The sequence below is a fragment of the Phodopus roborovskii genome, unplaced genomic scaffold (genome assembly GCF_943737965.1).
Source record: "Phodopus roborovskii unplaced genomic scaffold, PHOROB, whole genome shotgun sequence".
Classification (NCBI taxonomy): domain Eukaryota; kingdom Metazoa; phylum Chordata; class Mammalia; order Rodentia; family Cricetidae; genus Phodopus; species Phodopus roborovskii.
Genome location: NW_026126469.1, coordinates 19,723,453 through 19,748,995, shown reverse-complemented (window position 1 = coordinate 19,748,995; position 25,543 = coordinate 19,723,453). Strand labels below are relative to the sequence as shown.

The 25,543-nt window shown below is 43.2% G+C and overlaps 1 protein-coding gene across 1 annotated transcript in view; it reads right to left on the bottom strand.

Moving 5' to 3' along the window:
- The window catches only part of Ropn1 (rhophilin associated tail protein 1), a 28,066-nt gene extending 5,471 nt beyond the window's left edge, over positions 1-22,595 (bottom strand). The window contains exons 1-4 of the mRNA XM_051190962.1: positions 22,518-22,595; positions 8,509-8,636; positions 5,261-5,378; positions 3,969-4,130 (exon numbers count right to left, since the gene is read on the bottom strand). Of these exons, the coding sequence (XP_051046919.1) occupies positions 3,969-4,130; positions 5,261-5,378; positions 8,509-8,624 (396 nt within the window). The 5' untranslated portion in view covers positions 8,625-8,636; positions 22,518-22,595. The remainder of the gene's footprint in view (positions 1-3,968; positions 4,131-5,260; positions 5,379-8,508; positions 8,637-22,517) is intronic.
- Between the last annotated feature and the right edge of the window lie 2,948 nt (positions 22,596-25,543).

Sequence of the window (25,543 nt, the reverse complement as noted above, 5' to 3'; positions counted from 1 at the left end):
TCTGCCCCCCTACTTCATCATGCTGTCCTTTTGGGGGCGCCATTATAGGCTGAACTATCCTCCCCTCGAGTTCTTATGTTGAAGTCCTAAGTCTCAGAATCTGAAAATTTAAGGAGTTGATGAGAACTGAACGAAATGGTGCACACCTGTAACACCTGTAACTGCAGCACTAAGGAGGCTGAGGCAGGAGGATGGGCAGTTCAAGGCCATCCTGAGCTACATAATGACATCCTATCAAAAAGCATGATACCAAACCAAAATGCCACCCACCATTCACGTTAAGAAATGGATTAAACTGCAATGAAATGATGAGGGTGGGCCTTAGTTCTGCATGACTGGGGTGTAGAGCGGGACAAGAATGACATGAGATGCATGGACTCAGATTGACAGGGGAGGGAGAAATTCCTCATACACCAGCAAAGGAGGCTTTAGAAGAAACAACCTGCCAACACCACGAACTTTGACCTGTTTGGCCTCCAGAACTCGAGACAAAACTTTCCTGTTGTATAAATCACCAAACCTGTGTTAAGTTGTGGCCAACCCCTGCAAACAACTAGGTGCTTTTGACCTCAACCGTTTATTGATTATCCATAAAGCCTTTAAATCCTAATGTCCTCATACTTATTCATATTTTATTTTTAGTTGTGTCATCTGTGTGTGAGCATGTTCACACAGTACATGAGTGTAAGTGCCTCAAAGTCTAGGCTAGGGGGTTGGTTCACATGGAGTTGGAGTTACAGGTGGATGTGAATGTCCTAAATGTCCTGGGGGCTGAACTCAGATCCTCTGTACAAGTACAAAGTGCTCTTAACCACGGAGCCACCTCTCCAGCTCCCTTAAGACTATAAAATAGTTTAAATAAATAAAAAAAAGAACATGGCTAAATATTTTCTTGGCGTGGAACTTTAAAAATATTATATTTTAGTGTAAACAGATCGTCACATTCTCATCAGATTCGTGTGTGTGTGTGTGTGTGTGTGTGTGTGTGTGGCATACATGTGTGTAGGGGGGAGGGTAGTTCATAGTGACAACCTCCAGCATCATGTAAAACTTCATTTTAAACTCAAACATGAACACACTTCTATACATGACCTTTTCCTTTTTATGTGTGGCCTTGGTGGAACAGCAGGTGGCATTATGGCAGCCCTGTGGGGAGGAACGCTGGACAGGAATATGGCACAGGTCTGCCAGCCATAGCATGTGGAGCCATGCATGTTAGGTTCAGAGAGCTTAAGACTGAAGTCACTGTCCCTGTTCCCTCCTGGAGTAAAAGTTCCAGCCATTAGAATCGTCTAATGGGAACAAAACCTGCTTTCCTGGATAGTAAAAGACCACAGCTTACTTGCAAAGGAAGGGAAAATTTCCAGTAGACTGGTCTCCAAGGACTTAAGGATAGATGGAACTCAAGCCCTTCACTAAGTGGTAATGCCTTGACTCTCTCAGTCGACTGGGGCTTCTATAATGACATATCTTAGACAGAGTTTTAATACAAATCAGAATCCGATGCTTAGAGCTCTGAGGGCCAAGGAGTTCAAGATCAAGGGCTAACGATGACCTATCCTTTGTAGGAGGTGATTTCTCGCTGCAGTCTCCCATGGTGCAAGGGGCAAACAGCCACCTCCAATCCCCATTTATAGACTGTCTAGTCCCTGTTCCTGAGGGCTGCACTCTTGTGACCTAAGGCCCCATTCATAACACCATCTCCTTGGGACTTAGGATTTTAACACATGAGTTCAGGTAACACAAACTGCCTGGTTACTGAGCTGACCAGCCCCACAATTAAGCTCAAGCATGATGGAAGTGGGTGTATGCATTGTTCCTGGATTCTCAGGCACCTTTGGTACAGACTATGCACTTGCAGGCTGACTTTATCTCTGGGTGTTCTTTGAAGGGAATGATGAAGGACCTGAGGCTGTTTTGGTGGAACAGCATGACATCTTGTTAGAGGTGAAAGGCCCTTGTAGACCACTTGATCCAACTTCCTTGTTTTGGAAGTGATGGAGAAAGATATAGCTCACTGAATGGCTTCCTCCCAGTTTGGCAGGCAGGAACATTAGAGAAAGCCTGCCGGGTACGTGATGTGCAAAACAGAAAAGGAGTTGGAACGTGGCTTTGCAAAGTCACCCGCAGGCTACTGTGAGATATGGGGACAAGAAGATGATGACTCAGACATCTCACACAGTGTTGAGAGGCTCAGACCAAAGCCAAGGAGCAGATGAGGACAATGTTTGGCATACACTGAGGCGGGGGAGGGGCAGCACCAGGGAGACCTAAGATGGGCCAGTGGAGACCGTATGACACTCTGATCAAACCAAGGGATGCGAAAGCCTAAGCCACAAGTGGCAAGGGACCAGACAGCAGCACTGCAGTGAAGACCAGAGGTCCTAAAGAGGCCACACCCCTTCATCCCAGATCAGCCCTTCCCTAAAACACTCAGTTGCTACCCTGAAGAGCAAAGCAAAACTCCAAGATGCAAAGGCTATTGCTGCACCTATCTAAGCGCTAAGGTTGGACCCAACCTACTTAGTTCCTACTGTGTCCTTTGAAGGTGAGGTAGGTCAAGGTCAAAGGTCAAGGTCAGAATTAACAGGAAGAAAGAGTCTCAGAGCATCCAGTTAATAACACGTAGTCTTATGAGACTTTAATAAAATGAGTGTATTTTAAAATAGTTTTCTTCTGTGATTTCTTTCAGTCCTTGAAGCTCCCTCCCCCCAACAAACGTGAGCTTAGTCCTGGTTGACAACTCATTTGTCCTGTTATGTTTGCCTCCTCTCCTGGGAGACTAGTCACTTATTTATTATGTAATGTTTCTATGAAAGACAATGAAGAAAAAAAATCACAAATATTCCCCCCTTTCCTTCTCTGTGGAGAAATGATTATGATGGTGGTTGCAGGGGAAACCCACAGGAAAAAATTGGATTACAATATTTCTGCTAAATTTACACAGGAACAAAAATGCCAAGTACGTGTTCGGAGCACATTTGAAAAGAAAGATCAAGATCGTGCTTGGCTGTGCTGAGACATTCAAGTTTCTTTCTCATCTTTGATGGCCTGCGTGGAGGCAATGACTTCCTTATTGACCTTTAGGTTTATCTCCGGGATTCAGAAATTAGTAGTGACTCACTTTCAAATCAACATTTCTCATTCATTTTCGCTCATTATCAGTGACTAACAAGAGTGAGTCCACCTAGGCCAGACCTCGTTTTTAAAGGCGTTTAAAAGCTGCTTTCAGCATTTTTTTCCCCTTTCAAACCAGGAAATGGCTTTTCTGATTTTCAAACTAATTTGGGAAAGTCTGGAATTGGTATGAACTTCCTCTCTCCATGATTATGATTCTAGAAATCAAAAGCTTCTCTTTTTTCCTGTTCATTTAAAAGAAATGTTTAAAATGCTCTTTGCTTTCTCTTTTTCTGAATCTTATGTCAGCTTGTGTTTACAGTTTTCTTTAAGGCTGAATATGCCTTTAAGGTCTCTACTGGTATGGCTTCTAGGTTTCTAGACCCCATAAGTAAACAAGAGCTATCATACAGCTTGAAGTCTTGAATGGGCTGAGACTGAGGGCAATGGTTGAAAGTCACAAACAACCCAAAGCCAAACTTGGCCAGCTCGCTGTAGAGCCTGATGATAGCCTCCCCCTCCTTCCCCTTACTCCTTGCTTCTGATCACTGAGCCTGGAAAGTGACCTTAGTTCAGAGAGTAAAAGAAGGCATAAAAGGCAGCTTTTCTTTTTTGCTATCTCTAGAGAGCTGGAAGGACAGATGGATTGTCCTTCCAGGCCCAGAGAAAAGTTATGGGGGCATTTCAAGTTGGTTTCTTGTATACTGAGAACAGAATCTAGGGCTTCACCCATAAGAAACCAATGTGCTACCCCCAAGTCATTCCAGCTCTCTGCCATATGGGATCACACACACACACACACACACACACACACACACACACACACACACACACACACAAAGATAACTTACAACTCCAAGAGAGCTACAAGCAAGGGCTAAAAACTTCAGCCACTCGATCTCCTCTGTGAAGCGGCCCACGTTCATCACACTGTTAAACAGATCTGTTGGGAGATTCAGCACCTTCCACATCTGGGCCAGCTCATCTGCATGAATGATCAGCCTGCCAGCAACCTTCAGGGCAGAGGACACAGAAAACACACTTGAGGATGGCAAGCAAGATGTTCTGAGTTCTCCCAGCACTAGGAGGGGAACGGGGAGCCAGAGAGGCCAGAGGGTCCCATTTGACAGTTAGTTAGTTGTCTTTGTGAAGCTGTGATAGAGCTTTAAAACTCCAGATGTCAGAATTATGCTAGAGATCCACTTATAATATATTCCATCTTTTATGATACCTTTAAGGTCTCTAGTTTTGTTATTGTTATCTCTGTAAGGCAGATGGGACATCAGAGGCTTGCCTGAGACCTCTTATGAGGGGAATCAAGGATGATATTGTATCTCCCAGACTGCACAGACTTCTCTGCACTGAGTCTCATGCGCATCCCTCCTGTCTCCGAAGAGTGATATGTGGTACCCTATGGCTTACCTATAGGGTTTAGAATGGATATGTAGCATTGCTTGGTCTCAGGAACTTGAGAACTCTGTCATGTTCACTCTGCAGGAAACTTGGCAGTTAGCTAATGACACAGTGAGGGTGCAGATGGCCCATTAAGTGTCCCAGTACTTTGCCAGGGCCTGTTAGCTCAGTGATATGCTATGCCTCTGGAACCCAAGCCCCAGTCACCCAAGCCTCCCCTATCCTGTACCCTAATGTGGGGCGTTATGCTACTCAACTGCATCCTGGGAACTGGCCAAACCTCTGGTTCTCTCAAGTCAATCTCCCCTTCTCCATCTACAGGCTAACTCTTAGGAGAATGCATGGGGATTGGCAGGATTTGCCCTGAAGGCTGGGCTGTGTCTGCTCTTGGTTTAGTGGTGAAAGTAGTGTACACACTTCCTGTGCAGACTGTGGTAGACCTCTGGATCCATCAAGGAGATGCTGAGGAGCCCAGGGAGTTACGCTTTCTAGGACAGGCAACATTCATTACACGGAATCTCTGAATACCCTTCCAGATCTAGGAGGTCTATGATGACCTCAGAAGACAGTTTCCTCCATACTGGTTTCTGTTTCTCTGAAGGAAAACTCACTTTTAGGCCAGGATTTAGTAAACTTTGGGGGTAGTGCTAATGGCCAGCTGCCTCATGGAAAGGCCGGTGGTCCTTGCCTAACCCATTCAGTCTCCACAGCGTCCCTGAAGGCTCCGTACCCGAGAATGCAGGACCTTCAACAGCTCAGGTGTCAGCTCAGCCCAATTGGACAAAGTGACTTGCTCAGATCTCTCTCTCACTGGAGGAATCTCTCCACGGGACATGGCCCCAAAATACCTGCAAGAAAAGGGACAGCGTTCCAGGTTCCAGTAACCTCTGGGTACTTTATTTACTTTCCCTTCTTTTCCTCTTGAAGGAATTGAGTAGAGAAACAGCATTTTACCATGTCTAGTTCATTTGCATATGGGAAAAGTCTGAGAGTGTTATTTCTACTTTTAGGAAGAAGGAGGCTTAAGGAATTAAATTCTTTTCTTTCCTCTAAGAATAACGAGGAACAACCAACAAAACTCTGGCATGCAATCACCCCAGGCATTTTCAGTCACCCTCCGATCCCTTCTTAGTGATTTATTCACACAGACAAACATAGAGATCCTAGGACATTTATAGGATATCTATATCCGTGTTTGGTAGGTGGGGAGATGGTGCTTTTTCGAAAATAAGAGCAGATAGAATGTTCCAGGGGTGAGTGAGAAAGGGTTTCTGGCCTGAGGGAATGAGGCCTGCATGAGACTTCAGCACGGGGGAGAAGGGCTGGAAAGGTGTGTTAAGGAAGGGACTTAACAACTTGATATGGTACATGTGAAGCAGCCTCCTTCTTTGCTCCCTCAGAGCTTGTAGTTAAATGTATCACTGTGTGCCACTGCCGTGTGGGATGGACTTGGTTTGTGGATGATGTGAAAGATAGGCCAAGTCCTGTTTCAAGATTGGCTTGATATGGAAATAAGCGGCCTGCCTCAGAAAATGGATGTGAGCAACTAATGCCAGGGTCTGTCCCCATCAAGTCTTATTATCCCTGAATCATGAACTTCAGCCCCTTGCTACTTCCCTTGCTCACTACTTTCTCCATAGCCAGGTAGTATAAAATACAGAGGGTGTTTCATTTTAGGCCATTCAAAAAGGCCATTTTAGGATCAGTATACATGATGGAGCTAACTATTGCCCATCTCTAAGACACAAAACGAACAGAACTAAAGAGACATGAATCAAAACAGTAACTTCTCACCCCTGGCTGGAGGTCCTCGGTGGGACAGGCTGTAGAAAAACGTGATACTTTTGAGCCTACCCATGAGAACTCTCTAGAGGCAGACAGTGTTTGGGTGGGAGCAGACACAATGGGACACCTCTGACTGCAGCCAGATGAGGGAGATGTGAATGGCAGGGACAGCAATACCACAGCACCCATTATACAGAGTGAGTGGAGTTAAACTTGGCACTCTCCAAACAGCATTGGAATTGTGAGTGTACTTGGTTAGAGAACCCGGAAATGAAGCCACAGGCAGGGAGGATTCAGTCCTCTAAATCTTTGCCCCCTTTTTTAAAAAAAAAAATCCCCATTTTTAAATTTTTAGGCCGCCCCATTTGCAAGTGCCTGCTACAGGGCAAATTGGTATATGCCCTGCTCATTGGGGGTAGAAGGGGGACTTCTACCTTGTTGGGCCATAGGGAAGGAAACTCTTACATGTGATGAATCAAATACTGAATTTTATTTTTTATTTTATTGAGACAGGGTTTCTCTGTGGCTTTGAAGGCTGTCCTGGAACTAGCTCTTGTAGACCAGGGTGGTCTCGAACTCACAGAGATCTGCCTGCCTCTGTCTCTGTAGTGCTGGGATTAAAGGTGTGTTCCACCACCGATCGGCTTCAATACCTATTTTATCTTGGAGACACTTGATAGAGTTCCATCTGCTAAAATGCTAAAGTTGTAAGCCACAGAAAATGATTCAGTGAGAGCTTTTGATGGAGAATGTTCTTAGGACATGCTCCTTTTCATTACAATTGAAGTACAAACTGATCGTGCATGGATGTCTAAAAAATGTATATCATATCGTACAATATGGAACAAGAAGGCTACAGTGGTAAAACGTTTTCCTCCATAAATGTCAGGGACAATATCAAGAAATGTCATTTTTCTTACGATAATGCAGAAGCACAAGAACAATAAAATGGGGTTTTAAGCAATCACGTGGCATAAAACAAAATCTGTTTGACTGCCAAAAGAAATTAGTCTTCTGACATTAAAGTGTAACGTTAGAGGTAATACATACCGATTCAAAATAGAAAACGACTCAGGAGTCATGGCTAGACAAAGCAACTCCCTTTAGGCCATTTAAAAGCACCAAGGATTTACTTCCCTTCCTGGCTCAGCCTTGGAGCAGGAGAGCTCCTCTGCCTTCCGAAAGGGCTTCACAGTTTGTCTCCACCACCTGCTGGATACACCCACTCACACCTCAGGCTGTCTTTCCTCAAGCCCCTCCCCTCCACAAACTGAGGTATCTTCCCACAGAGGGACCGCTAAAGAAGTAATCATCCATCGAGAAAAATAGCTAGAAAAGGACCCGGGAAGGTCTTGTTCCCAGCCCCAGCACCAAGGCTGCCCAGTCTCCAGCAGGCACGTGTAAGAAGCAGTTTCATAGTTGAGAGACTTTCTATGTGAAGCGGCCGCGGTAAGGTCAGTCCCTGTTGTGTAAGTTCACCCACTGAGCAACCTCCAGGGACTCTTCAAGGAGCCAGTGTGCTAGATGCACACCACGGAGCTCGACTTGACCTCATTCAGCTCTGCCTCCTTTTCCAGAAAGATGTCCATGTGATCACGGACATCTTCATGCAGAGGGGAGAGATCAGTTTGTTTTTTTAAATCAATATAGAAATAACAGCCCCCCCACTCCACCCCGAGACATGAAGCAAAGAGTATTTAGTCTGGCACGGGTTTGAGTTTCCACAGCCATGAAGGAAGGTGTTTCATTAATCAGCGGGAACCAGCTTGGAGAAAGGCCACCTCCTCCTCCCTGCGGTATCGCGCGCCGCTCCACTAGGTGTACTGCTGCCATCTAGCGATCAGAAGGAGAACAAGCTGAGGCGTAAACCAAGGAAAAGGTGAGTTTAGCTCCAAGCCAGATTCCCAGGCCCCTTCCAACCAGGACAGGAGGATGGCATGCAGCCATGGACTTGGGTGGGCATGTCGTAAGCGTGACATGGTAAGCTAACTGGTCCTCTTTGCCCCAGGACACTTAGCCTATTGTCCTTTACGCTACGACTTTAAGGAAGGCACCCCACACTGGCCTGTTAGATGCATTTACGTGAGGATTTTAAAGACCCAGCTTCTTCTTAACAGCCTGCACAGCCTGACCTCTTCAGTTTCCCCACAAACCCTCTTTCCTCGTCCGTGGCCCCTGAGAGGAACAACTTACTCAGCTGCCCACTGGATGAGATCCGGAGGCTGCGTCCGAATGGCCGCTTTGGTAAACTGCTTCAGCAATTCGGGCAGCTCGGGTGGGATGCATACTTGCTTGTCTGTTTGAGGCATTGATCGCTTGACCTACGCACACGACAAAACAGAACACAGGGATCTTATTTGAGTCATCAGCAATCGAATGATAGCAGCCTGGAACAAGAGATCCCCCAGACCTTACATAACACTTGTTTTGGAGGGTCGACTAGCCCATCAGATAGATGCAGTCTAAAAAGTAGAGTACTAATCTTTACATTGTGCTGTAAATAATGATGTCCTTCATACGAAAAAATACTAGTGGTTGAAAAACACAGGTCAGCAGAAGTAACTAAAAATATTCCCTAATTTTGTCATCCTTAAATATTGAATGTTTTCTTGTAAAAAAAAAAAAAGTTCAACCTATATATGTATAGTGTGTGTGTGTGTGAGCGTGCGCACGTGCGCGCGTGCATAAATAAGAGATGGAGTTACACAAAGCAGTTTCTGCAGCACTGAATCATGAACACCTTTCTATGTGCCTTCAACACTTCACTGGGTGAAAACTGTAGCAAAAACTGGTTCCATGAGTTCTCTTCTACACCTTGACACTAGGTTATTTCCAAACCAAGGTCATTATTAAACAATCAGTTGATTTGAACCACTCTTTATATTGTTTGTTAATGTTTACTCTAACGTTTTTTTTTATGTGTGAAGTTCCAGGATATATTGAAACAATCAACATGAAAATCTGCAGATGGAATACACTTCTTTATACAACAAATAAACAAAGGAGTCAAAGATGCAGTCTCAAGAGATTAGAATGTTCCAGCTTCAAGACAGCGAAAAGGCTGACAGATCTCGGCGAGCACCTTTTATGTTGCCTTGCTTGAGCTTGCAGTAAAGCAGGAGAAATCTTCAGGTGCCAAATCAAGTGACACAGAATCCAGAGTGAGCAACATGAGAAGAATTTGAGCTGACCTGGAGGCAAATGTGGCTGGAAAGAACTCGAATGTAGGGTATGAACAGCAGCACAAGGAGGACAGAGACCAGGGTTTGGCTCACCAAAAAGAAATGACTGAACTGAAGGACCCTCTCCCTTTCTGGCCTGCACTTGAGATCCCACAAAGAACATTGTCTTTGGTGGGGGTGCAAAGGGCAACACCTTTTGTGTAAGAACGCAGACTGGAAACTGCGTGTAGGGAGACGCAGGGCTGTCTCCACAGACTTTTCTGGGGAGAGAGATAGCCCCAAGAGTGTGAAGTCACAAGGAAGATCTAAGTTTAAATCTATGCCATTAATGTCTAGTTGGGAAACCCCAACACAATAAATGACTGTGGCCTTAGGTTGGTGGCGTCCCAATACTTTTCAGTTATTCTTTTATTTGGAAGAGGATGATAAAGATAATGTTTAATTTTAGACTTCATGAAAAGCCAACTACATGTACATTTTACTAATATTTTTCACAAATCAATATAGAAGAACATAAGTCATAAAAGTAAACATTAGGTATGTAAAAAGGAGAAACTGAGTTTAAGTACACCCATAGCTTCTTCCCACAGAAAAAAGAAAAAAAAAAAAAGAAAAAAGAAAAAAAAAAAAAAACCAACCAACCAACCAAAAGAAAAACCCCCAAAACATCTAGATCAATTCAAAGCAAGGCAAAACATGAGGTGGAGAGGAAACACGGATTGATAAAACAGTTGAAAAGAATCTATGCTTATCTCTAACCACAATGAAAGGAAATACCCTTAAATGTGACAGTTAAATACAGAAATCTGATGAATTTTAAAGGTTTTTAAACTCTAGGGACAGTCATACCAGAAAAAGCCCACAAAGACACAGAAAGACAGGGTGAAAAGACACAAAGAGACAACCAAGGGATAATAGCTGGTTTGGATGTTATTACTGATAAGCGAGACTGCAAAGCAAGTCACTTCAGGAGAAAGACTTCCTGTGTCAGGATAGTCTTTGGCTGCTATGAGCACAGTTCTATTCTCCCTGAGTATGGAGATATATCACCATGGGGGACCCTCATGGTACCCAGGGGAAAGCAGGACATTGTTTAGGATCTGCTAAATATAATAATAATTACTAGGAGTGATAAATGCCAATCCAGCATTGGCAGTATGTCACCACGAGCCTGCCTTCCCCTGGTGACGACTACAACATAAACTAATAAGTGACAGAGCCAGGGCTTGAAACTGAGTGTGAAATGGTGCAGGCAGTAGCCTGTTAAGCAAGTCTTGCTTGTTCAGTTCCTTTTATTGACACCCTTTTGTTGGTGTAGGGATCCTTGGATCCCTATTTTCCTTAGCATTGTTCCTGTCTCCTTCTATAACTCTTCCTTCAATCACCTAAACAAGAATCAGCAGTCTTCCCCAAATATCCCTAGCATCTGAGTTTATGACTTTCTAGGATATTCTTGGGGAATATACTAAGGTGTCTCCTCTCAAGTTATGCACATGCATGTGCACGTGTATGTGTGAGTGTGTGTGTGTGTGTGTGTGTGTGTGTGTGTGCACACGCGCGTTTGTGTCCAGGGTCTCATGCACACACTCCACTATTGAGCTACATCCTCAGACCACTAAACTTATCAGACATAGTACTACTCATCTTCAGTTCTGAGGCCACACAGTCATGTGTTCTCTCCAGTTTGTTGAATCTCACTCAACTCCATGGTAGTTCCTTTGATATTTGTCACCTGTTCATCCCTCTCTATCTCCGCCTCTCTTTCTTTGGTCCCGCCCTTCCTGTGTGGCCTCCGACTAGGTATTCTCATTTCAGGCCATTCTCTGGTCCATCCTACCCAGATCACACCCATCTTCTTGATTATTTTTCATAGACCAGAAAGCTTTGCTCACAAAACAGCAATCAGGCTCTCCATAGATTGCTGACACTGTCTACCATGCATATTTTCAAAGGAATTACATTTCCAAAGGGTAACACTTTCTCCTTTTCCCTTGGGAAGTTACTGCCGCTTGAATGACCTTTCTTCTGTTCAAATCCTGTGCAACCTCAGAGTTCATCTTGAGACTATACTGAGTTTTCCTAGAAAACCTCGGTAGAATCAAATATTGTTGGCAGTACACATTTTGCATGAAATCCTGCTCTGCCTCTTTTGCTCACCGAAGCAGAGCTTCTTACGGTGACTGTGGAGATGGATAACAGGTGTACAGCGAGAGAGTGAAGGCTGTAAACACTTTACAGTGATACAAACTTTACAACCATTTACAAGCGTACAGTAGTTGAAATTATATTTGGATGCTGTTTGGCACAGTCAGTAAACTTCCAGATTTCAGTACTTCTTGTTTTACTGTGCTTAAACTTTTACGAATAACACCTGCCACCAGGCACACATAGAGGGCTTTCCTTGTCATTCATGACAATAAAACCATCCCTGTAAATCTGATGCTTTAACTGTGATATTATTTATTATCAGTGTCATTCTTTGTGCATATGTGTTTCAAAGTATTTTTTTCAGTTTGCTCTTAAATTTTCACATTATGTCTTTGCAACAAAGTATATGCTTCCATAAACCTTAATTGTCTCTAATAATTTACATTTGTCCACTTATGACCAAGTCACATCTTTATTCTAGGCTTTTTGTGTTGGAGAATCAAACGCAGGGTCTTGCCTGGGGCAGACCAGGGCTTCACGGCCAAGCTTCCTCCCTAACCTTGGGTTTTGAGAGGAGATCTCATGGAATAGTCTAGGTTGGCCATGCACTCAAGATCCTTCTGCTTCTCCAGAGCTGAGATTACAGAGCCACAACACCTCGTTTTGGCTTTTGATGTTAATCTCAAATCAGACATTCAACAGATTAAAAAAAAATAATGACTCTCTTATTGTTTATAGACATTACAAATGTTTCCTTCTTTCAAAATGGAAAATACAAATAATTCAATAAGATCTAACTTTAACATAAAAAAACTTCAAAATATTTTAGTTACATAGTTCTTGAAATAAGTGCTTATACTGAGATATTGCCATTTAATCATTACATTCAGTATTTTCTGAATTTTTCCTACTTAAATGCTCAAACTTTCAAACACTTGAGCTTGGCTTTCTTTGCTGCAGCCCGAACCAGAGTCTCCATGAACACCTCACACATACTATTTCCTGCTGTGAAGAGTAATTTTGGCTTGGGATTTCAGGAGTAGGGTGCTTGCCTAGTAGGCACAAGGCTCTGGGTTAGTCTTCTGCTTCAGAAAAAAAAGACTATTCTTAAATATTACAAATCTTATTAATTAGCTCAGCATTTTTAAAGACTCACAAATCATTCAGTAATTGAAATATCATTTACTTAAGAGTATATAGATGACTCTTTAATTTTTAGTTCTTTCTCTGTTCAATTTTTGTAAGCTAATGATGCTTGGGAAAACCAGCGAAAGAATAAAATTGTGCCAGGTATATTATGTCAAGGCCTTAATAGAAACATTCTCATAATATGTCTCCTGTGAATGAAATGTGTGTTTATAGGGGGGCACATGTGCCACAGGGCACATGTAGGGTCAGAGGCCAACTTGGAGGAGTTGGTTCTCATCTTCCACCAGGTGGGTCCCAAGGATTGAACTCTGATCCTCCTCAGGTTTGGCAACAAAGACCTTTGCTGACTGAACCATCTTGCCAGCCCCCCAAAGACCAAGATTCTGTTTTTAAAAATTACCTTTTGTGTGCAATTTTTAATTGAGAATTTCATACATGTGTGATGTTTTGATCAAATATACTCTTGTTCTCTCTCTTGTAATTCCCCTGCCCCCCTCCCAACTGCTTTTGTTAATGGTTTAAGTCTATCAGCATTTGTTATTTTAGAAATCAAAACTGAGAAATTTAATTATATTTAAAACAGAAATAGTCCTCTCAGATGTTATTATAAATAACACATTTTTTAATGAAAAATAGCTACGGTTTTGTGGGGGAAGCTTGAGAAGAGTGGCACTGTTTGCTTCGTCTCCCCCAAAACCCTGATGTCTGACTTAATAAAGATAGTTAAGTTTTCATATCCTATTGGTATTCTGTCATGTTGGAATCTCTGCTTTTAGAGAGAAGGAGGCAGAGAATGGCCGTGTTGACACAAAAACAGCTTTGACCACTCAGATACCTTCCTCCTCAAAGTCAGGGCCTTTTAGAAGCCTCCACAACCACAGTAGGAAAACCACAGCTTTACAGAACTGCAGAAAGCATTTGTGACCACCGGACACAGTTTGCATCAGCCAGAGGTCAAATGAATAGTCACCTAATGACACAGAGTTGCTATGACATCAACCTGTCTGACCATGGATGGGACAAATGGAGCAAAGGAATAGGAAGAGGCTAGCTCTGGGGAAGCACTGCTGGAAGATGCAGGGGACACACCCATCACATAATGAATGGTGAGGTCCCCTTGAAGAATGATGAATCTGTAGAGCTAATGGCATTTGGTTAATACACTCCTTAGAATCCTCAGAGAGGCATGTTTGGAGGATGTCAACTATCCTGCCAAAAAAAGTATCAAAAAGAACTACACACGATGCAAGATTTGAAGTAGAGATATAACAAGCTGAGGAAGAGTTTCCGGATGTTGTCCAAACACAAGGCTTGAGCAGACAGAAAACTGTGTGACAGAAGTTAGGACATGCTGTTTGTTCATTGCTCACCCCAAGAAGTATGCCAATGCCTTAGGTTGCTCGCATAGGCACCCCGGTCTGCCCCTTCACCTATGGATGTGAACTCCACTTTAAAAGGATGCCAATAATAAATTTCAGGCCACCATGGTCCCATCTGTGTGACTGTGCACTATGAAGTCCTTTGCTGTGTTCCTACCAAGTTACTGACCCTAAAGGAGTTTGCTAGCTTGATTCAATTTTCTGGCAATCAAATGACACACATCAGTGATCTTCAGAGTACAGCATTAGGGGTTTACCAGCTTCAAAAATGGCTTGACAATTTTAATCACCAGAGTGATAAAAATCACTTATGAAAGTCACAGTTTATGAAAATACAAAACAGTTACTAACACAGTTAAGGGCTTTCAAGGAGGAATGAGGTTAGAGGTTAGTGAATTCAATGGAAGCATAACTAACTAATATTCCCATGCCAAGGACTAGTTAAAAACATCTCAGGGACACTACTTGGAAAATCTTTAACTTTTTAAAATTCCATTTTATTTTGTGCTCATGTCATGGTGCAAGGGTGGAGGTCAAAGGGCATTTTGTAGGAGTCAGTTCTTCCCTTCCACTGTACAGAAGGACCAGGTAACCCACAGCTTACCCTGGTGTGCACTGTGAGTATTTTCTCTGAGCTGGAACTTTAAAGGGAAGTGGTGTTCGAAGAGAAATCTCTCCTAAGTCAAGCCACAAAGAATTTATGCTTAAAAATTTGTGTCTTAGGGTTTCTGTTGCTGTGAAGAGACACCATGACCATGGTAATTCTTATAAGGAAAACATTTAATTGGGATGGGGAGCTCGCTTACAGTTCCAGAGGTTTAGTCCATTATCATCATGACAGGGAGCAGGCGGATGTGGTGCCGGGGAAGTTGCTGAGAATCCTACATCTTGCAGGCATCAAGAAGTCAACTGAGACACTGGGCCCTATCCTGAGCATAGAGAACCTCAAATCCCACCCCCATCGTGACAGACTTCCTCCAACAAGGCCACACCCACTCCAACAAAGCCATACTTCCTAATAGTGCCACTGCCTATGAGATTATGGAAGCCAATTACATTCAGACTTCTACAACTTGCCTCAGTATTTTAGGATACTATGTGATAAAAGATTTACTCATAATTGTTGAAATTAATTTCTGGTAAAAGCTGAGCTTTTATATAGTGTTAAAAATAATATTCATGACTGGGCATGGTGGCACACACCTTTAATCCCAGCACTTGGAAGGCAGAGGCAGGCAGTTCTCTGTGAGTTCTAGGCCAGCCTGGTCAACAGAGCCAATTCCAGGACAGGTTCTAAAGCTACAGAAAAACCCTGTCTCGAAAACACACACACACACACACACACACACACACACACACACACACACACACCAAAGCAAGCTGTAAGAATGCTGGTTTTAAGGGAACAAGTAGCTGCTAATTTTTATGACTTAACTAGAATATTGATCAGAAGCTAGGAAGAAATGAGGAGACAGATTGAACAAACTTCTCTTGATTGCAAAGAAAAAGTTTCCAGATGGTCACAAAAGACACCTGGTACTCTCTGAACAAAGTGGGGGCAAAGAGGAACAATTGTGAAAATTGCAAGTGGCCCAAGGCAGACACTGGGCAGCACTCAGCCTGAGGCTCTACAACTTCCAATTCGTTTAAATAGGCTGAAGTTGTTTGTCAGGGTTGATAGGGTGACGGGATCTTTCAATGCTTCTGATTACCTGTTAGATTTATAAGAACACCAAAAACAAAGACATTTTGAGATGGAGTTGTGATTCTAAGATTGTGCAAGCTGAGTGAGTCACTACAGAGAGGTCCACGTGGTGCAAGCTTAGCTACCTGTTTCACACATTTCACATTTACTCTAGTGTTTAGGCTTGTGTCGAGCTAGGCAGCCGTGTGTGACCCAGGTTATTCTGGAGGGCTTGCTCCATGTTCATTCCGTAAAATGTAAGTTTTACAATGACACCCATTGCAATGAACCCCCACTTTATATCACACCTATGTGGCTGACCTACTGAGGACTTCTGCTTAGTGTCTGGTCCCCAGAAACCCTGACTCAGTTTAATTCATCCCTAGTCTACTTCCCACCCAAGGACTGTCCTCACCGCAGAAGACAAGGGCCCTTCCTACCTTCAGTATGTCGGAGTGAACTTACACCCTCACCCTTTTGCCACCCTCAGGGTGTCTCCAGGTCTCCTGTTCCTTCCTCCAGCACTCAGACACTCAGTTATTGTCCTTCACAAAGCCCAGTGAACCAGACTATGACATTTATACCTCTGCAGTCTCTGGAAAATGCCACCCGCGTCACCTCCATTCGCAGCTTCCATTAAGTAAGTCACAAGCTGCACTCCTTTTTAAAAATTTTTTTTTTTTTTTTTTTTTTTTTTTTTGATCTCATTACTTCTGGAATGATCTCATTTTCTTCCCTGCCAGACTTCTCAGGCTTCCCCCCCCAGACTGACTGCCCTCCCTCTGCAGAGTGCCTCTTTAGCTTCTTCTAGAAAATCTCCCACCCGATGACTGCCTTGCCCCTAATTTCACAGATCTAAGTGAGCAGTCTCCGTTGTTTCTAAATCTAACAGCTCTTCCGGTGACATATTTCTTCCATGATTCTCTACTGCATCTTAAATAATGGATTGCTCCCTCAGGAAACACTTTAGTCCACTGGAAATAGTTATGCCAACTTGTTTGCCCATTCTGTGTTTAGTTTCTAAGTGCACTTTAGTTTGTGTTGTGCCTATTTGTCTTCGGCCACTTTAAGGATGTATTTTCAAAGGCTCTTCCACCCACACCTGTGGTTCTCCTTCAGATTGTTCTGGTAGATATTCCGTGTGTATTTGTAAAGAGAGCTGAGTGTCGTGCTCTGCATATATCCAGAGGATTAGTTATGTAGTTCTAATCTTTGATATCAGATTTCCTTTTCTGTTGGCTACTGTTTGAAAAACCAAGGAAGGTATAAGCTCTTCACTGAACTAGGTAAAGTGGAATATACCTGTGACACCAGAACTTGGGAGATGAAGGCAGGAAGGCTGAAAGTTTGGGTTATGTAGCAAAATCGAATCTCAAGAAAAAAGGAAATAAGGAAAAATGTGGGGAAGAAAAAGTCTATATGGTAATTTTGCCTGTTTTTTTTAGTTACGCCCATTTTTACTGGCTCAGTTTTCAAGCTGTTGTAGAGCACTATACATATATATTATTATATTATTTAGTTATATATAAATATTATATAATATTACATACATTACATTATATGTAGTTTGTATACATAGTTACATATACTATATAACATTATATATATTCTTAATACTTATTTTAAAGTCAACTTGGTTTGTCAGCTTTATTTTGTTAATTATTTTCATGATGCATGTATTCCAAACTTTTCCTTTCAAAGCATAAACTTTTAAAATTCAATTTCTCAATTGAATCACTTATTTTTAAAATTTATCTGTTCCTATACTTTTCAACATGTTGCTTTTCTTTTATATTCATATCATCTATTTTTGAGTTTTGAAATTGATCAAATAATTTCAGTGATTTAATTTTTTCTCATTAATTAGATTTTTGAGATATTTATTTTTCTACAGGTTGCCCTAAAAATTAGGATATGCATCTTAAATTTATTAAGTCTACCCTTCATTTTACTTCTTGAACAGTGAAAATACTTGTGGGATCATGAGGCTGGAAAGATTGCTCAGTGGTCTAGAGTGCGTACTGATTGTGGACCCTGGTTCACTTCCTGTGAGCACACTGGGCAGCAAATGTCACCAGGCAAGAAACAGCTTAAGCTCTTGTATATCTTTACATGGCTTTTAGAACAATTACAACTGCCTGTAATTCTTGCTTCAGGGGAGCTGATGCCCTCTTCTGGCCTTCAGGAGTGTATACACACACACACACACACACACACACAAACACACACAATATTTTGTTTTCACTTGATACTTGAACTCCTAGAGTTTAGCATATACTAGCTGGGAGAAAGATGACACTTTGTGCCTAGCTTGAACTCTATGCTAACCATTTCCCAAATAATTGTAAATTCTCCATCTATCAATTACCTGTGGTGGAATTCTCTTACCCCCTAAAAGCATCCCTAACAGACTTTTTGCCCTCTCAATTGTCTGATTGCCATTCATTACAGTCAGTTTAGGTTTATCTTTTTCTTTCTGTCCCCATCTCAATCCAGTGTATTTCATTTTTTCCAACTAGAAGAATTAAAAACAAGCATCTTTTCAAGTAACAGCAAAGAAGCTTAAATTCTAACATAGTTCAGTCTTCAGTGTTGATGTGTAAAGGAGATAAATGAAGCACACCAGGGTAATAAGATGTGTTGTGTTGAGTCAAGACTTGCTCTATATTTCACCGATGTCCACACTGTGTACTTTCTCTCTCCTTGAAGGAAGGAATTAAACATCAAGGATTTTTTCTCCAGGACAGCCCCAAATTTAAATAAGTATTTTTTCCCCCATTCTCACAAATGAGTAAGATATCCTGGATAATCTCACTTGCATCATGTAAAGTTCATTCTTCTCACCGCAGAGTAGAACAAGTCATTGGTCAGACTAGGGCTTAATTTTATGCCCAGAGTTTTGTTTGTCATTGTCTTTTTAAGCACATTCTAAGAGCTGCCACTCAGAATAGGCCAGGCTTAATGCATCCATTGTGCATTCTTCATCTTGCTTAGTCCTTACAAGAACCAATGGGTAGGTAAGTTCTAATATCAAGAATTCTCCAATGCTAGGAAACTAAGGCATTTTCTTAGTTTGTCAGATCACATTCTTAACCACCCAAGACACCCTCAAAACCTTCAATGGATCTCCATTTCTTTTCTAATCTCATGACTTTCAAGATCTCCACAAATTAAAGCCTGCTGGGACATGCTTGTAATCCCATCACTCAGGAGGCAGAGAGAGGGGGATTGTCCAGCCAGGGCTACAATATGAGACCCTGTCTAAAAATATGATTTAAAACTCTCCACAATTTATCTGATTAACATTAGACTTGTTTATTTCTCCAATATTATAATATTGAATGCTGAATATTTTATCCTGGGCCAAATCCATGATCAGGCAATGCAGCGTTTGGATGCCAATAGTGATATTGCTAAGAGCAGGCTCACTTGACCTAGTCTCTTCCTTCCTTCCTTTCTTCCTTCCTTCCTTCCTTCCTTCCTTCCTTCCTTTCTTCCTCTCTTCCTTCTTTCATTTTCTCTTCCTTTCCTTTCTTTCTTTCCTCCTTCCTTTTTTCTTCTTTGAGTAGTTTTTTTCCCTCAAGTTCCAAACTTGCATATCTATCATGCTAGTCCCACCTCTCAGAAGCCATAGGTTCCACATTATTTAATAGCTGGACAGGTACTTCTTTCAATCTATCCAAGCCTAGTCACACTTACATTTCAAAAAGTTCCTCCATGTTCACATCCTGGCCCCCAAATGCTAGGTGTACATAGTTTGTGCCTGACTGTCACAAGCTTCCTAAAGCTGTCTAGTGTGATTTGCCAATTTTGGGATCTGGTGTATGTATTTGGGGTCACCTTACCCTTACATTTTATAAATATATGATGGAAGTATTTTTATCTCGTATGAGATGGAAGTATTTTTATCTATTATGAGTCAACTCTAAAAACACTTCACACTATTTCCCATTATGTGCTCTCTGTACTTCTGATAATTGTAGCCATCTTGACTCAGAGACTTGAAGTATAGGAACAAAAGCTCTCAGTGAATGCACAGTAGTTTATAATATACCATCAGGACTGTGTTCCTCTCCTGTTTCCATTACCATTCTCCATATTTATAACATTGCACCATTCTTTTCTAACACAGTACACATGCCCCTACTGTCTTTCATAGCAAAGTGTAGCATAACACCCCAAATGGTAGATGATCTAGTGAAAGAGCTTTCTTGGCCACTAGAACGGGATTCTAGACTTGGGCATAGCTTTAATTATCAGGTCCTGGGAAAGTCATCAACCCAATCAAACTTCATATGTTTTCTTGGAATTGTACTAAACACAGGAATACAAAAATAAGTAGATCATGCACACTGAATTCATGAAGGGATGGAAAGGAAGATCAGTGATTAAAATAGAGTATGATATCCAGCAACTTATGGGAGCAGGAGCAGAGTCCTTCAGCCAAATATTAGGTAGAACTCGAGGAGTCCTGGGGAAGAGGGGGAGGAAGGATCAGAGAAACCAGAGGGGTCAGGGACATCATGAGAACATAACCCACAGAATCAATTGGCTGGGATTCACGGGGGCTCCCAGAGATCAGGGAGCCTGTGTCATTCTGACCTAGGTCCTCTGCAAATATGTAATGGTTGAGTAGCCTGGTCTTCTTGTAAGACTCCTAAAAGTGAAAGCAGAGGCTGTCTCTTTTTTGCCAGCTTGTGGGACCCTTTCCCTCCTACCGGGTGGCCTCAACCAGCCTTGATGTGATGGTATGTGTCTGGTATTACTTGTTATGCCTTGCTCGGTTGATATCCCTAGGAGGCCTGCTCTTTTCTGGGAGGGGATGGAGGGAGGTGGTTCTGGGAGGGAGGAGAGATGGGAGGGAGAGGCTAGGGGAGCAGAGGGAGAGGAAACTGCAGTCAGAATGTAATATATGAGAGAAGAAAAAGAAATAAATATGGCAAATGTCAAACAGCCCGTACTAGGTAGAACAAAGGGATGGGGATATGTTAGAAGATAGTTTCCAGAGACTGGTTGTGATATCTGAACTGAAATTTAGGGTGGCCTGGAATGTTTATTGCTATTTTCCCATCCACCAGAACAGTCCTGAGTAGAGGTCAATTATTCAGTAAACATGTTTACTGCTGAGAGAGAAGAAGGAATTCATGAAGCCAGGAAGACAAATAGTTTGGAGGTGTTAGAGCAGGTAAGTCTAGTAACTGTAATCATGGTGCTAGCGTAGATGAGAGGGAACCGTTTGGGTCTAAGCCTGAATCTGTTGCTCAAGGTCTGATATATAAAAGCCCTTCTGAGGCTCTCTACCTCAAAGGCAATAGAGAGTCTCGAGATGATTTATGGGCCAAGGTCACAAGGTCAGATTTTCTGATACATCTACCGTCAAATCATGGCCTCTCAATACCAAAGCCATCCTTCACTGCCTCAGCAAAAATGGAAGTAGGTCCTTCATGTTTTTCCTCTGCCAGCACTCATCACATTAAACTTTGCCTGTATGGAGCACTGGAGGGACAAGGGGAGTTGGGGAGGCAGCCATTTTTCGTGAAGACTCAGGTGTGTTCTTGTTGGACACTAGAAACAACCCAGAGTGTCTCTGGCATCTCCATCTCTGAACCCTGTAGCACAGTCTCTCTAGCATCTGGGTCCTGCTCTATGCCGTCTATTGAGTGCCTTGCTGCGGCAGTACATGTCTGTGGTGCCCATAACTGGCACTTTTGTTTGTGCTATGGTTTGGTAAATAACTCTCAAAGTCTGTTAAAGATCTGGTCCCCAAGGGGTGATACTGAAAGGAACCTGAGCTTTTGAGAGGTGGACCTTAATGGAGATTCTTTGAATATTGGGAACATGTACCCAGCAGATCATGGGATCTTAGATTCCTTTTCTTTTTGCTCCAACTCAGGAGATGAGTGGCTTGATCTGCCTTTATGAGGTGCCGCTGTTGCCAGAGGGAAAAATTAATGGGGCAACTTGATGTTGGATTGGAACAGCCAGAACTGCTATTCAAAATAAGCCTTGTCTCTCTGTAAGTTAATGGCCTCAGGCATTTTGTTACGGTGATGAAAAGCTGACTAACAGTGCTGCCAGTGAGTCACTGTCTCATAAGTAGTTTCTCTGACATCCTAGAGAGCCAGTTCTGTCTGGGTGGCATCTCCACAGTTCCTCTAACCTCCAGGGAAGGGTGGCTACAACTGTCCACAACAAGCTCTGGAAGAGCCGTGCTCTGGAGTGGTCCAGCTCAAGGCTGCTTCATATATTTGTGATCTCTGCACACTTCAATTCTTCCCTGTCTCTTTTTGGCCATCCCTCCCTCATCACTTCAAGCCCATTGGTGTTAACTTTTTTAAATGATGAACCTTCTTCGTTAAAATTACTTGGTGCTATTTCTCTGTGTTGGACTCTGAGACACTGGCCATAGCTTCATGAGCTAAAGTGAGAGCAGTAGGACTTAGGGTACAAGGTAGAGAGTGTGGACAGGGGAGCCCGGCAGTTATTTGGGCACAATGAGAACTTTGAATCTCTGGGAAGTAGGGAGGGACAGGAAACAGACATTTAGGAGATTGGATATACAGGATGTGGTAAAAAGTAGGGGAGGAGGGGAAGGGGAGTAGAGTCTAAACTAACTCCCAGTTTTCAAGCCTGGATGTTGTACAAGGTCGGTGGTTTTACCTTTGTAGAAATGTCCAACACAGCAGGAGAAGTTCAGAGCAAAATCTGCTATACTGTCACTTATTCCCGGGAGTTCCATGTACTCTTGGGTCACAAAGCCTTGGAATCTTAGATTGTTTGTCATCTTTCTCAGCTTTCGAGCAATATGACATTTCTTAGAGGAATGTTCTATTCCATTTCACCATTCCATTCTTCCAACCTTTTGTAAAGTTCTTCTCAATTCTTAAAGCTCTTTCTTCAACTATACCTTCTAGGGCTCACCTCTAATCCTTACAACCCAGTAAATGCCCGATTAAGTGAAACCTTCAAGCCTCCCAGAAGAGAACATTGAGCCAACACATACTTGCTAAGTGCTAAAGAATATAGGTTTATCAAGTATCAACTGTGGACTTGTTTATGGAACTTCATTTGGTTTCATTGGTGTGGTCCAAGGGTTCAGATATAGAAGTGGTCCAGTTACAGGAATGAAGGCTGCACACATCAGAATCTTAGAGTTGTTTTCTATGAACAGCTCTTGAACTCAGGACCAAGCCAGGGTACATCCTTGCTCTTATTTGAAATAGGGAGCAGTGGATTTGGGGCATACAGTTGCTCTGGCTTGGGATGGGCTTCTTACTTAACACAGTTGGAGCTCAGCTTAGATCTTTCCTGACCTCCAAGGCCAGTTTCATACACTCATTCAGTGACACTTAGCTTAGAGTTGGCATGATTTGTATAATTCTTTGATGAACATATTTCTTCTCCATACACTATAACCCCCCAGGGTAGGCTTTGTCAATATTTTGCTCACTATGGAATTCCAGTGCTAGCCTCGTAGCTGGAACTCAGAGTTCAGTAGATATTGGTAAAAATGAAGGAGTGCTACCAGCAGTTTATAATGTGTCAGTCACACCTGTTAGTCTCCACAACTGTGTTCTTATATCCGTGTTGCAAATGGAAAAGCAGTGGGGGCTCACCAGATTCCATTGTGTATCCAAGCCACAGTTCACAGTAATAAAAGAATAAATTAGTAGTTCTGGAAAACACACAATTTGACCAGAAAGCAATACTTCCCCATTTTAAAGATCTCTGCGCAGTGCCTTTCCCCTGTTCTGTGGACAAGGAAGGGTTAGGAATCCGGGTGGGTCCCCTGCTGCAGTGCCATAGTCAAGGCTGCCTCCCCTCCCACTCCCCTCCGGGGTTGCTACCTCAGGTTGGCTCCCAAAGGGGGGCTGTCCGGCTGCTTCAGGTGACTCCTAGTGCCTGATCTCAGGCGAGAGGTGTGGGGAGCGCCTGGGACCCTTGAAGGTGAAAGAGCACCAGGACCTACTCAGGAAGGGCGGGACCACCACGGACGGACGCAAGCACCACTGCTTTATTAGCAGCTAGGGCGGCTGAATGCCTCACTGGGCAACCCTGCTGCCTGCCCACCAGGGAGCAGGAACACTATGTGACGTCATAGACTCCCTGGCGTGCAGAGTTTGAGGGAGGGAGGATGCTAAAAGCCTGTGTGTGGGGGTGGGGTGGGGTGTGTGTGTGTGGGGGGTGAGGGAGTAAGGGGGTGGGGTCAAGAATTAGAAACCTTAGGTTTAAGTGCTCTGAGAGCAGAAAGTGGCCGGTGAGAGAGACCCATGGGGAACTCAGCAAACCCTGCTGCACTCCTGTTCCTGCCAGGGCACATTGTGAATACAATACAGGCATTAACTCAGTTCATCTTTAGTCCACTTCTACTTCTACATTCTCAGATGTGACAACTTGGGCATTAAGTAACTTGCCCAAGGTGAGGATGGGCTAGAGATTGATCCAAGCTAGCTCCAGATTCCTCCTTTCTAACCTCTATCATACCAAGAAAGTGGGTGGAGCCAGGGTGTTTAAGAGCAGAACCCACAGTGCTTGGCGACACAGAGCAAGAAGGAAGAATATGTATGTACTCTCTCTGTGGAGTGTGGTCATATGTGATGGGTGTTTTTCCACAGCAAAGGCAGTGAAGTCTCCGAGTACCCTCGCTGTAGGGAATAGCAACAGGCTCAAAGTTTGGGGTAATTTGTAAAGGTTAGATCCCTGGCAGCAGCCCCAAACCCAACTCTAGGTCTTTTAATTTGAAGATGATTTTTTTAGAGGCAGGCAAAGACCCACTATGGTCTGCTACCCACTTTGTTACTTCAACACTCATTTCTAAGGGTCTGGTCACACCCAGTCTTCCAGCCAGTTTATGCAGTAGTGTGCATTAGCCAGAATCGATGAGTTCCTTCACTCAGGGCCTTCAAAGGTTTCTGTAGTTGTGAGATGAAAGCCGTTGTCTCTCCTTAAAGCAATTTCAAGCGTCAGTGAGCAAGTGAGGTTTTGGTTTATGTATGCAGAGGGCGTCTTACAGCCCACTGCCATCCATTTACAAAGGGCCTTCCTACTGCTATTTGTCAAAATCCTGCAGGTGCCTGCACACCTGGATGATCTGGGGAGCCACTCACCCACAGGCAAGATCTAGGGATGAAAGAAATTAATTAATCCCTGGCTATCTACTACCTCCCCAAGACCTCGGAGGAGTGGGCATTCAGTTGTTGCTATGGGCCCTCACTAGCAGCATGGGAGGCTTTGGGGGAGATGGGAGACTGGCAGGTGTGTCTTCCAGGAGAAAAAAAAGCAAGGAGCTGGAGAAACCTATTTGCTGTCTCCTGGGTTCTGGCCACTGGGGTCTCTTGTGAATGTGCATATGTGAAGATGTTCTGGTCTCTTCCTTCATCATGAATAATACAGACAGGAATGAGTAACAGTTTTCATGCAAAGGGGCTTATCAGACAAAGCCTCCTGGTGATGGGATAAGATAAAAACTAAATTTTCTCCCAGCGCTGTCCGGAGCAGTCTGATGTCTGTCTGTAGGAGGGGAGGTTGAGAGGCAGCCAGGTCAATCAATATACGAAACAGAATACAGTGAAGAGAACACCACAAGAAGCCAGTGATCACAAAATTCAGGGAAGTTGATTTTCTCTGAGGCAGGTGTAGGGCACGCATTTCGATTGCTGGTTTAGCCTTGGAGTGGGTGGTGGGTT